A 12742-nucleotide genomic window follows, 5' to 3' on the forward strand; every position below is an offset into this window, starting at 1 on the left:
CTTCTCTTTCTTTCTTGCATTAAAGATAAAATCCTCTTTGTAGGCTTCCAAGGTCCCACTGGGCATCCCCATCTTGTCACTTAGGTTCGTTCACTACAGGGCTGTCAGCAGAAAGGAGACCCACATCCTTTCTCCATTGTCACCTGAGTGTAACCAGGCTCATGAAACCACCCACTAGCTTTGCTCTTCACCTGGGACCCCAGACACGCTCAAATTTCTGGGGAAAGTCACTGGCAATGGACTTTACACCAGCCTGGACTCCTCTGGAGTCTAATCTTGACTCTGCCCTTCTGTAGCTAGTCATAAGGGTCATGTCGCTGACTTTCATCATAGGGTGTGTGAAGATAAAATGTTAAAACACTTTTGAAGTATTCAACACAGTGTCTGCCATGTAATAGTAACCATGTAGAAAGCAAAAGCTATGGTATAAATTATTTTAAAACAATAAACATTTGTTTTTGCACCAGAGTCTGGTGATGAAAAGGTAAATCAGATTTTTTGAAGGCAAGATTTGATTTAAAAAAAAATTCTAATGTACAACTCTGACCAGAAATTCTGTTTCAAGGGGCTTATTCTACGGAACTGTTCCTATGTATAAGTGTTCACTGTTGCATTTTTTATACTAGGGACAAATTAGAACCAAGCCCAATGAGGAATGGTTATGTAAACTGATACATCTATACCAGAAATACTCAGTGCAGACCTAAGTAAACTGATATGAGAGGTATTCTCTATATCTTCTTAAGTGAAAAAGCAATTTCTCAAAAGAATCCATACATGATTCCATTCATGACCAAAAAACAAAGGAAAAAAGAATAGAAAGATGAACACTAGATGAACTCTAAATAGGGGTTAAAAAGTAAGGAAAGTACTCCTGTGCTGTTACACTGAGAAGGATCAATAGTTATAATGTAATTTCAAAAACAAAAGGAAATGTCAAAACTATTTTTATGAAGCACTGTTCTAACAGATTTTAATTCAGAATATATCTATTCAATAAAGAATATATATATATTCAATAAAGTTTAAGAGCTGAGATTCTTGTGCTTCAGGGAATATAATATTCTAACATTGTTTCCAAAATCCTTTCCATTTGTCTGGAGAGAGGCAGTTACCATGATGTCTGTGACTCCAAAAAACTGGATGAAAAGATGACCAGTACATAAAAGTCTACCTGTGTAATACAATTATATTCTTGTTATCTTTAACCCCTAGTGAGAAAAGTAGTACAGACACAAACATAGGTGAATCAGACATGGTACAAAATAGGCAAGGCAAAGAATCCTGGTCTAATCTGGCTGGGTGCCAAGTGTGGGAGACAGGGAGATACATGGTAGGAAAAGAAGAAAGTAAATGCATATCTCCTGCGACCCTTTAGGTTTAAGCTCTGGGAGAGGTGGAGGGCGAACCCATAAGTGTGTGTCCAGTAAATGGGTGTGTTTGCGTGTACCAGAACCTAAGGGATGTGGAAAAATATACAGATGTGGCAACTGGCCCTTTTCCCCGGTTTCTTCCCCATTTCCTGTCTCCTGATTCCACACACGGGGTACATTAAGTCAGGTCCTCATGCCCAGCCCTTTCTGCCCTCTCTGGAGTGACCCATGTGGCTCTCTGGGCCTGTCGCCCATCCTGGGAGGGGTCTATCCTCCCTTTCAACCTTCAACAGTCAAGGCCTCTTGGTCCTCCCAGACCCTCCGGCCCACCGGCCGGCTGCCCGCACTCACTGTCCCCGCAGCTCCACTGAGGGGAGGGGCTTCTTCGCGTGCCTGACCCTTGGCACCGAGGTCGGTGGCTCCGGCTGCGAAGGCAGTGGGGGCAGCGGGCAGCGCGGGAGGCAGCGGCGGGGCTGTCCGCCGCGGCGGGGCTGGGAGGCCGGCAGTGTGCTCGCACTGGCCCGGCTCTCCGGGCGAGCATGCTCGGCGGCCCGCAGCCCGGCGACGCTCGGGAGCGCTGCACGTCCGCCGCTCGGCCCGGTCCGGCCCCGCCCGGCCAGCCGCCCGCAGCTGCGGCCCCGCCGCCCCGCCGCCCCGCCGCAGCCGGTTGCTAGGCACCCGGAGCCCGAGAGGCGGGAGCTGCGGGGACAGTGAGGTTCCGCGGGGTTGTCGTCCAGTCCCGCAGGGGAAGGGACCCCAAGCTGCGGAGGGCGGGGGCGTGCAGACACAAGGCTGGGGGAACAACGGCACCCCTGAAGCAGGGTGGGTAGGCAGAAGGCAAGCCAAGGTGTAGTTTGGCTGTCTGGGTTGTTCGCAAATCAGCTTGTATCACAATTTTTCATATTCAAAGTAACCTTGAGTATTACCCCGGCAATCTCAACTTAGGTAGCAAGTTCGCAGACCCTTTGTGAAAGCTGTGTTACCTCCCTACCACGGAGGCCTAGCACCCTGATTTATACAGCAGGACCTCGGCGTCATTTTCATTTTGAGTTCCCAGTGGAGTTGCAAGCTTACCACTAGTGATTTGGTTTCCGATCCCCCAGAACTTCTGGAACTGCTCAACATACTTGGTAGCAACTTTTCCTTGTTCAAGCCTGTTGGTTAAGAAAACACGGGGTGGGGGGGGTGTAACCTGGAGTTTCACGTTTATAGATATACGAAGGATCTAGGTTCGAATCCGCCGGGGGAAATAGTTCATGAGCCCCTATCTCGAAAAAATCCAACACATAAAAAACGATAGTGAAGTGGCTCCAAGAGGCAGCCTGCCTAGCAAGCATGAAGCCCTGACTTCAACCCCAGTACCTACCCCCGCTCCTAAAAAAAAAGAAACAAAATAGGGACAGTGGCACACTCCTAAAAGGAGTAGGCTGTACATTAGCCAGAATTTAAGAGGAAAAGTAGTCTGGAGCCCCATTCCCAACCAATTGGATCTGGGGTTGCAAAGTGGAGGACCACCCACACAGAATTATGTGGCCCAAACACCACACTGACACTTAGTCGATCAAACGTTTAAATGGTCTTTCAAAATTCTTTGCTATCACCCCTACTTGCTACTTTTCAAGCTGCCTTTTCTCAAACTATTACCAGGTGTCCAAATTGTACTCCTTCCTCCCCTCCAAATAGAAATTTACTTCTCACACTTCTACTGGCTGGGAAGTCCAAGATCAAGGTAAGGCAAGTTGTGTTTGGTGAGGATCCAAGTTTATGCTTTCAAGATAGCTCCTTGGGCCAAACTTTGTATTGTCACATGGCAGAAGGGCAAAAGGGGCCTACCTATGAGGGCAAAGCCCTCTTAACCTAATCATCCTTAAAAACCCTGCCTCTTAATAGTGTTTTGGAAATTAAGTTTTAACATTAACATGAATCTTCAAATCACAGCAAAAACATAAAAGGGAATAGATTCTATAAAATCGAAGTCACACAACGCTACCTGCCACTGACAGTGAAATTCAGTAGGCTATTTTATTTTACTGTCTTATCATCGGTCCCTTAATCAGTCCAAATCCCAGGCAGAAGAAATGACAAATAGTAAACGCAAAAATAATTCACATGAAACTTTGAATACCTACAAATTTATCTCAACTTTAAAGAATGTTAAGTAAAACTAGGTTCTTCTGGTCAAAAAAAAATATTGTCATAGAAAAGGTGGACTATACATAAAAGGTAAAGCATACCCAGTATCTTCCAAATGAGGCTGGTAGGAATATCCAATTATTAACATGTCGTGTATCTTTTTGGTGGGACTGGGATTTGAATTTAGGGCTTCTTGCTTGCAAAGCAGCCACTCTACCATATTTGCTCTGGTTATTTATGGAGCTGGGATCTTGTGAACTATCTGCCTGAGTTTGCCTGGAACCTTGTTTCTCCGGTTCTCAGCCTCCCATATAGATAGAATTATGGGTGTGAGCCTACCAAATGTCATTTTCAATGGGCATTTACTCAGTAGTTTTCTAATCTACGTAACATGAACTATATTCTCCTAACACGTTATTCCTACATAGTAAAACTCATTGTTAGGGCTGGTGAAATGGCTGAAGTGTTAGTGCATCTGCCTAGCAACCCTCAGTTCCACCAAAACCAAAAACCTCTCAAAGTTCTCAGTCCTCCAACATTCCCCAACACCAAAACCCAACTACAATGTGCCAGCAAACTCAGGCACTGTTCTAAGTGCCAGTTCGGAGGTTAAGAATCAGGCCTTTGGGCCAGGCCCCAGTGACTCACACCTGTAATCCTACTCAGGAGGCAGAGATCAGGATTGTGGTTCAAATCCAGCTACAGCAAACAGTCCGTGAGACCCTATCTCAAAAAAAACCCATCACAAAAAAGGGCAGGTGGAGTGGCTCAAGTGGCTCAAAGGTAGATCCTGAGTTCAAGGCCTAATACAAAAAAAAAAAAAAATCAGGCCTTTGCATTGGGAAATGGCTGGTAAAGGCAGCAAGAAAAAAATTCAGATAGGCAGAAACACATGAAAAAAACTTAACAAATACCAGGGAAGACCTTTTTCCAGAATGAAAAGGCAAGTAAGCAGATTGAGGGTCTAGCATTTCAGATTCAGATTACAAGTGACAAAGCCTTAGATTGGAAACTTGTTACTTTTGAGGAATTAACACAGTGGGAGACAAATGAATGTCAATGACCCTTGAGATTTCCATGCCCTAAACCCTGGAACCTGTGAACATATCCTCTTATGGGGCAACAAGAGACTTTGTATATGTGCTTAAGTTAAGGATAGGAGATGAAGATTGTCCTGGTGGCCCAAAGTTACCCCAAAAGCTCTTGTAAGGGGTAGGCAGTAAAATCAGAGAAAGATCTAAGGATGAAAGCAGATTGCATTTTGAAGATGAAGGTTCTGAGTCAAGAAACTGAAGGAAATGTATTCTCTAGAGCCCTCAGAAAGAACACAGGTCTACCAACACCTTGATTTGGCCCAAACAGATTCTGGACTTCTGACCTCCAGAACTGTTAGGACAGTAAATGTAGTTGTGGTAATGTGCTACAACAGCAAAAGAAACATTCATTTAACAAACAGCAAATGCCTACTATACATAAGGTTCTGGAAAGGATTTTAAAAGGCCTAGATTTAAGTGTACTACCTGAGATAGGAAGAACACATACAAGTAACGTTTTGGTTGCTTAACATCAAATCAAGGGAAACCATGGGAAGAAAAAGTTGCTAATTTTCCTGTGAAAGTAAGCCCCTCAAGACTCATCTACATGTTTGTGGTTTGTCTTGTCAATCAGACTTACAAAAGTAGATGCTGTTTCCTTTTCTATTGTATAAATTCAGTGCTCAAATTATACTACCAACACCAAGTCGCTTTTTAGATAACCCTGATTTTCCTATGAAACTAGGTGCAACTATTTCCTCCATTTTCCTTGCAAGGAAACTGAGATGGAAGTCCAGTTTCATGAGTAGAAACTGGGTAAGAACTCAAAGCAGTCTGGTTCTAAAACCAGTCTCATCACAAATGAATCTTCAAAGAAAATACTGGGTTAACACTGAGCTAGTGGGAGGAAATCTCGTAAGTTTGAAAGGGTATGACTAAAAGTGATTTTCTGAACCTACTAGGTCCACTGTAACTAATAACAGGTTGGCTTTGTGAGTAAAAAGATGTTAACTTCAGAAACATTTTCACATTTCTTTTATCCTCACAATCACATTATGAAAGCTTATCTCACTTTCCTCTCTGCCTATGTTCCATAATTCCCCTACAAGAGCTTCAGAGCACTCCATGGCAATCCCGGACCTATGATTACTCCCATTTCCCCACCCTCCGGTCTTCTGGTCCCACTTGTGAAGTGATTAAAGAGAATTTCTCAAACCAAAAGCACAAACGTGAGGTGTATCTAAAGATAAATTTCAAGCACTTTTGTAAATAGCACAATGTAACCCCAGTACAGTATCCTAGTAAAATAAATAAATAAAATGAGATAAGCAAGGAGAATGTATTTATTCAGAGCCTCATGCTTGTTAGGCACTCTTACCACTTGAGCCACTCAGCCAGCTCCAAAAGCTTTGCCACTCTTGGTAATGATGTGTCAATTTAAATTCACTGACCTAAAGGAGGGGACACAACTCAAGTGCTAGGCCTTAAGTTCAATTCCCAGTACCAGCAAAAAAAAAAAAAAACCTGGTAAATACCACTGTATCTTGCAGAGTACCACTTCTGCCCTAATGGGCACTTCATTTACCCATCCACACCTACATAGTTAGCAGTATGCCATTCATAAAATTTTATTCCCTAACTAGTTATGATTTTGATTTTGTGAAGGTCACTGATGGCTTTCACTGTTCTGGAAACCAACCAGGCTCTAACATCTAAGACACACACATTCAGTATGCAGACTGGGACTGTAGATCAAAAGTAAAAATGAAAGGTTCACAATTTAAACTCTTTGGCTCCACCTAGAGATTAATGTATTTTTTTAATATAACTTTCATCTAACACTTCACCAAGATAGTAAATTTCTGGCAAAACATAGGCACGCTTATAAACATACATGGCATGATTTTCTAAAATATCTTCTTGGTTATACTCTAGAATTCACTGGCCCAAAGAAACTCACTGATCCAAAGAAATAACTTCCAGGACCAGGAATAAATTTATATTTTGAATAGGAATTTCCAACTGGTAAGTGCCAAAAAATTAGCAAGGTATGTTGCACACTGCATCAGTTCCTTAGCACAACTAAGCACTGCAAAATTTTTTTACAAATACAAATTAAACCCTGGTTTTGCATGGAATGGACCGTTGATGATTTGACAGAATTTTATCACACATTAAGATTTACTACTACAGTTAAGAGAAACAAGAGACAGGCTAACAAAAGAGTCACCAACACATTTCAATTTGCCAGCAGTCACTGTTTATTAACTGACCAGATTAGAAAAATATCACGGTAGACATCTGAAAGGAAAAAACATAAACCTATTAAAACTCAAGCAATTAAAATTACATAAAACAGTTATCAGTTGTTACACTTTAAGGACACCCATTTTCCATTTTTTAAATAAAGGAGGGTGGGTTTCTTTCCCTCTAAAAAGGTCCTCAAAAGTAACAAACCAAGCAATCCTGTGAAACAGATTCTTCTCTCAATGAAAAATTCCGATTATAATTCAACTAAGTTTCCAAACTTAATGGGGGGAAAAAAAAATTCTCCCAGGCTGCAGTCTCTCACCTTAGTTCATCCTTCTAATAAGCCTGTTGATCTGATCTTCTCTATTGCCAGCATCTCCACCTTCTACAAAATGAGTTGTCTTTTTCTTCATACCACCTCGTGGAGAAGACAATTTGAAGGGCCAGAGGAAGTTATTTGCTTCCTTGAAGCGTTTTCCAACAGTATAGATCTCATGAATCAAATCCTCCATGCAGATGATGCCAAATTTGCCTGAAATTTTAAAAGGTTTCTTAATGATTATTAAACTCTAACACATGGTTTTATTTATGAACTGTTCAAGCCTAAAATCTTGTATTTTCTTTAACCCTAATCAAACATTATAGAAATACATGGTGAAGGTTCCTAATAGTGAAAAATGTAAGTCCCCTAGAGGCCAGAAAATACCACCTTGGTCTAATCAAATTCCCCCCAAAGAACCTACCAAGAGAGCGAGCAATCAAAGAGTTATCTGTCAAGGCAATTCGCTTCTTATTGATTTTGCCATAACCACGCTTATAAATTAGTTCATTTACTGACTTCAGGTTCGGGTACCTGAAAAACAGGCATAAATGATCATGTAAGAATGACCACTGTTAAAGCAGTTAATCATCTTGCCATGTAATCAATTTAATAAATGGAAACCAAAGGAAGTAAGACTTACCCCCATGCAATATATGGTTCCACGATCCTCAGCATGTTAACTGAAGCCTTGTTGAGTTTAACAAAGGTGCCATTGAAGATTTGGCGAAGGCGAAGAAGCTGCAGCACCTTGCGGACCTTCGGGCTCACACCATTGATACTGCATTGAAAAGGGACCAAATATAGTCATCTGGTTTTTCTCAGCCATTTTTTTTATATCAGTAATGGACAGGAAATTAACCACAATAGGCCACTCTCAAATTCAATCTAAATGAATGGGAATATGCTCTTGTTACAAAGACCTCCGATCACTGGTATTTCCTTTCAGTTCGAAAATTATTCCATCACTTCTACCAACCTGCCTCTTTTCCAAATAACCTTAATATGTGAAAGGTCTTTATTCATTAATTCCCACTTTTACATGGCAGTGTATTTTAATTGTCAACTGCCAGGACACAACTCCACCTGTGTTAGGAATGGATAGGAGCTTTGAGCACAGGACTTGCAACCAAACCCATTTCTAGGTACACTGCTCCACTGATGGAGAATCAGTGTAAACTTTAGTGGGGTTTTGTACTTTTCCTCTTATAACCAGAGAATAGTTTAAAGTAAGCCTACCCCCTGATTCTGATGACAAACGCCAACTTGGGTTCTGCAGGTACGTAGAAGTTGCCAGCTTTTCTTGCCATCCGAGCCATGCGAATCTCAGTTCTGTACATCTGCTTATATTCCTTGTGGTAGTGCTTGGCTTTTTCATAGATGAGCTTCCTCCTTGCCTTTCGAAGCTGAAAACAAATCACCAGTTATTCATGACTTTTTAACTCCCAAACACAATTAGCCATACCAATCATATTAAAATACCATTCTCTTGAAACTTTTTTCTGGCCACAGTATGCAGCAACATTCCAAAACACAGATCCTATGTTCATTTGAGTATGCCACATTAGGAAGCACTAAACACATGCTCAGTACAGTACTGCAGTAATTAAATCTCATTAAAAACATTCTCTTCATTCTCAATCCCAACCACAAGGCTTCTTCCACCCAAGAGCCTCTAAAAGTCTACTTACCATTTTCTGAGCAAACCTCTTTCTCAGGCGCTTTACCTTCAGCTCTGCGAAGTTCCTTCGCTTTTTCTTAAGGGTTTCTGGCACAGCAGGAACCTTTTTCTTAAGGGTTTTGGGCGCAGCAGGTACCTTCTTTTTCTTCTCTCTGTCATTAGCAAACAACGAAAGCTGTTGCTATCCACAGCCCAGTAACCTCCCAGCACTGTGCTGTACCTAATGTCACTGGCCACAGCTACGGGTATCTTAAATTGATCTAGCTAGCGTGCTCTTCAAGCCAGTCACCTTCACCTTTAACATGCTTTACTAAAATGGTAATCTTAAATACACCTACCCTAGCACCAATCCCAGTCCCCGACTAATAAAACTTAACAAATCGTACTGAACTAAAAATTGGTACTAAACACTTACTTCTAGCGAAAAGTCCTAGGGTTTGTAAGAAAAAAAAAAAAAAAAAAGCACCAGTCTGGCTTAACTCTCAAGTTCCACATGTGCAAAACGACGGCATGCCGGTCAAGAAGCCTAGGCCGACTGCCTGCCAAGGACGAGCCCAATTCGGGGGTTCCGCACCTCGCTCTAAAGACCTTCCACCAAGGACTGGACCTTCTCCCCAGTGGTGAGTTCTGCACATTTTTCTGCTCTCACACCTCCTTCCTTGTATTTCCTAAGCCTCGGCCCCCAGGCCGCCCGCATCCCATCCTAGCCTGGGGTCTCCACTGATGTCACGGAGCGTCACAAACACACAGGTAAGTGGGCAAAGGCACAAACTATAATCATATAGGAAAAAAGTGAGGCGAAAAGCGTCTAGTTTCGGGGATGGAGGAGGATTCTGCAGAAAATGAGAGCCAACTTACTCGGCACCCTCCATGGTTCCAGCCGGAAAAGAGGAAGTCAGCGCATGCGCACTGACCACTTAAAGACTGTGAGCGAAGTCCCACGATTTGTAGGTGTCCTAGGATAAGCCGGAAAAGAGCCCAGACTGAGAGCCCACCTTGCAGACGTAAAATTAAGTACTTCATAATTTAGTCTCTTCCAATCAACTTTCGGGTAAATTTTGATGACAAAAATAAACGCATCGATTACACTTTTTAATCAATTCACGAGCAAAGAGTGCTGACATCTTGACATGCTCAGGGTCCTAATCCCTAGATTGCGTTGACAGGATTAGGTTCAAGATCCACGCTCTAATTTAACCCAAAATTCGCCTCTTCAGTGCTAACTACAAGTCCCAGCATGCACCACTCCACGGCCCGCACAGCGAGAGGGCGATGCCCGACTCGGACTCTGGGCAGCCACCGCGGTAGAGATCCCGGCCAGGAAAACGAGACCCTTTGGGGCCACATTCCACAGGCGGCTAGCTGCGACTCGAAGTCTTCCCTGCTCTCTGCCACCCGTTGTCACAGACCCTGACACTCCCTTTGCCGCGCTACCGAGGTCCTTGTCACCCCGTCAGCCTGCAGGGCTGTCTTCCGCAGCGCCTGATTGCAGGCGGGGCCGTCCGGAGTTCCCTGGCTAACGAAAGTGGCGAAACTGGGAAGAGCGGGGATCGGACGGCCAAAGGAGTATGGCTGCGGCTCCCCAAAGCACGGGACCCGGCAGGCGCAGGCGGGACAACCCACGGCAGGGGGCGTGTGCCGCGAAGGGAGGTGCGAAGAGGGTTGGAGGCAGCGGCCACCGCCATGTGAGAGGGGCTGCCCCGCGCGGCTCGGCGGACAGCAGGCGGGCGGGCGGGGGGCTGGAGGCTGGGCCGGGGGCGGGGTGCGCCCGGGGGCGGGGAGGGCCGAGCGGAGGGAGGGCCGATGCCGCCGCCGGCTCTTCCCGGTCGCGGTTTATATAGCGCGGAGCGTGGAGCCCGCTCAGAGCCGGCCGGGAGCGCTCCGACTTGCAAGCGGCGCTGCTCTCCGGAGCCCGGTGCCCGAGTGACAGCCGCGGGGAGTGCAGGGCAGGGGGACACGAGATCGCAGGGGCAGCTGCAAGCCGTTGGGCAGCGCTTGCCTGCGCCGAGCGAGTCGCCCCTTCCCGGCGCTCCGCTGCCCCGCACCCCACTCTCCCACCCCCTCTCAACTTGGGTCAAGTTGACAACTCCAGCGGCGGCCGGCCGCCGGGTGCCGTCTCCTCCGCGCGCCCAGCCCCCGGGGTGAGAGAGAGCCGCTGCACGGCTTCGGGGACACTCGGGAGGCGGCGGCTTGGCCATGAGCGCAGCGCGCGTCGCTTAACTCACGGCTGTCACCGCCGCTGCAGCGGGACCGGCCAACCCTGCGCTCCGGGACAGGCGGGCTGCCGCCGGCAGGAGGCGCCGAGCCGGGCGACAGCCGCGGCTGGCATTGCACAGGGCCACCGCACCGACTCGGGCGGGAGTGGCCCCGCGCTAGCAGGGAGCGGCACCGCGCACTCCAGCCCGGCGGGCACCTCGGGGCCGGGCGTGGGGCGCAGCCTTCTGACAAGCGCCTCGGGACCCGGAGCTGGGCTGCCTGGCGCGGGGTGGGCGCGGACACGGGCGCTGGGCTCGTGCGGGGCCCCGGGCGTCGCGATGAACATCGTGGTGGAGTTCTTCGTGGTCACTTTCAAAGTGCTCTGGGCGTTCGTGCTGGCCGCCGCGCGCTGGTTGGTGCGGCCCAAGGAGAAGAGCGTGGCCGGCCAGGTGTGCCTCATCACCGGCGCCGGCAGCGGCCTGGGCCGCCTCTTTGCTCTGGAGTTTGCCCGGCGCCGGGCGCTGCTGGTGCTCTGGGACATCAACACGCAGAGCAACGAGGAGACGGCGGGCATGGTGCGCCACATCTACCGCGACCTGGAGGCGGCCGACGCCGCTGCGCTGCAAGGTAACTCGCACCCGCGCCCGAGCATTGTTGGATCAAACCTCCCCCCACCCCGCGTCCGTCCCCAAAGCCCACTGTCATGTTCAGCCCTGCTCTCAAGGAAAAGAACATCCCCCCACACACCGGTCTGGACAGCGAGTGGAATTTGCCCCCTGATAAAAGAGCATGATCTCCTCTGTATTAGAAGGGAGAAAGTGTGCCAAACCCAGCCCTAACGAAGGTCCTGTCTCTCTGGTGACAACTCTCAGGTTTCCTAAATCCTCTGAGGGCAGTAGAAGGCAGAGGGATCTTGTGACCACAGGTTTGGATTCTGAAGAAATGTCCCACTCTGACTTGCATGTAGAAACTAAAGAGTCTCTGGGAAGTTGTTTCCAGAACGGACCGAAGCATGTATCTGTGTTTCTGCAGGCCAAACTCTTAGACTCAGGCAGTATTGATGGTTTAGCTGTAACTGTAGCCAAGGGAAAATAATTACATTGTTTCGCCAGTGGTAAGTGTTTTAGTTACAGCCCCTAAGTATGATTGAGAGCTGCCCTGCCTCTTGCGAAAGAGCTTGAAGGATTTCAGCTTCACTGTGAACTTCTTCCATAGTTTTGGTCCCTCCCCCATTTACATTTTTGTGTACTTATTAACTAGCCTGAATCTGAGACTTTTTAAAAAGCCTAATTAGAGTCTCCTAAGTGGAGACTCTATAATTAATCTTAACCATTGGTCCAGGAAATTTGTTGATGGCTCTTGCTTTGGGACATTTTTCATTTCCAGGGAAAACATCAAACTGTATGAAGACTTGACTTGGGCATCACTTTTCCCCATATCCATCATTTGTTACTAAACTTACTGGAACCTACCTTTTGGATCTAAGGTTGAAATGTTAAATTTCAATGCTACTATGGAGAGGTAGCAAATGGAGATTTTTATGCCCCTGCCCAAACCTAAAAGATAACAGTATTCATGTTCCAGGGAAGGGAATTTAAGGTTTAAGCTGTTTGAATTCCTATGTGGTAAAAGTACACGTTTACCTGTAAACTTGATTTGTGAGTGTCAACTATCCAGTAAGAACAAAGCAATGGCCTCCACTTTTTCATGAAAAACTTTAGATCCATTTTTCGGCTTGGATGAATTGAGATTATTA

At 46.2% G+C, this 12742-nt stretch overlaps 2 protein-coding genes across 2 annotated transcripts in view; one reads left to right on the forward strand and one right to left on the reverse strand.

The window, feature by feature from the left end:
* Positions 1–6777: 6777 nt before the first annotated feature.
* On the reverse strand, positions 6778–9763 carry Rpl7 (ribosomal protein L7). Its single transcript, XM_020159703.2, has 7 exons — positions 9649–9763; positions 8801–8942; positions 8349–8515; positions 7753–7890; positions 7534–7643; positions 7113–7322; positions 6778–6841 (listed from the first exon to the last, which is right to left on the reverse strand). The coding sequence occupies exons 1-6, from the start codon at positions 9660–9662 to the stop codon at positions 7114–7116; spliced, it is 780 nt and encodes a 259-aa protein (XP_020015292.2). The 5' UTR covers positions 9663–9763; the 3' UTR covers positions 6778–6841; position 7113.
* A 1561-nt stretch (positions 9764–11324) lies between these two features.
* Rdh10 (retinol dehydrogenase 10) overlaps positions 11325–12742 on the forward strand; it is a 28109-nt gene continuing 26691 nt past the window's right edge. The window contains exon 1 of the mRNA XM_020159701.2: positions 11325–11613. Within this exon, the coding sequence (XP_020015290.1) occupies positions 11325–11613 (289 nt within the window). The remainder of the gene's footprint in view (positions 11614–12742) is intronic.

The sequence above is a fragment of the Castor canadensis genome, chromosome 3, assembly GCF_047511655.1.
Source record: "Castor canadensis chromosome 3, mCasCan1.hap1v2, whole genome shotgun sequence".
Classification (NCBI taxonomy): Eukaryota; Metazoa; Chordata; class Mammalia; order Rodentia; family Castoridae; genus Castor; species Castor canadensis.

Bases quoted from the DNA above. Each gene is read 5' to 3' on its own strand.
- Rpl7 (XM_020159703.2), bottom strand. The intron at 7,891-8,348 runs GTAGGCTTACTT...TTTTCAATGCAG, and splicing joins TTTGTCATCAGAATCAGGGG to TATCAATGGTGTGAGCCCGA. The intron at 7,323-7,533 runs GTAGGTTCTTTG...TTAAAATTTCAG, and splicing joins TTTGATTGCTCGCTCTCTTG to GCAAATTTGGCATCATCTGC.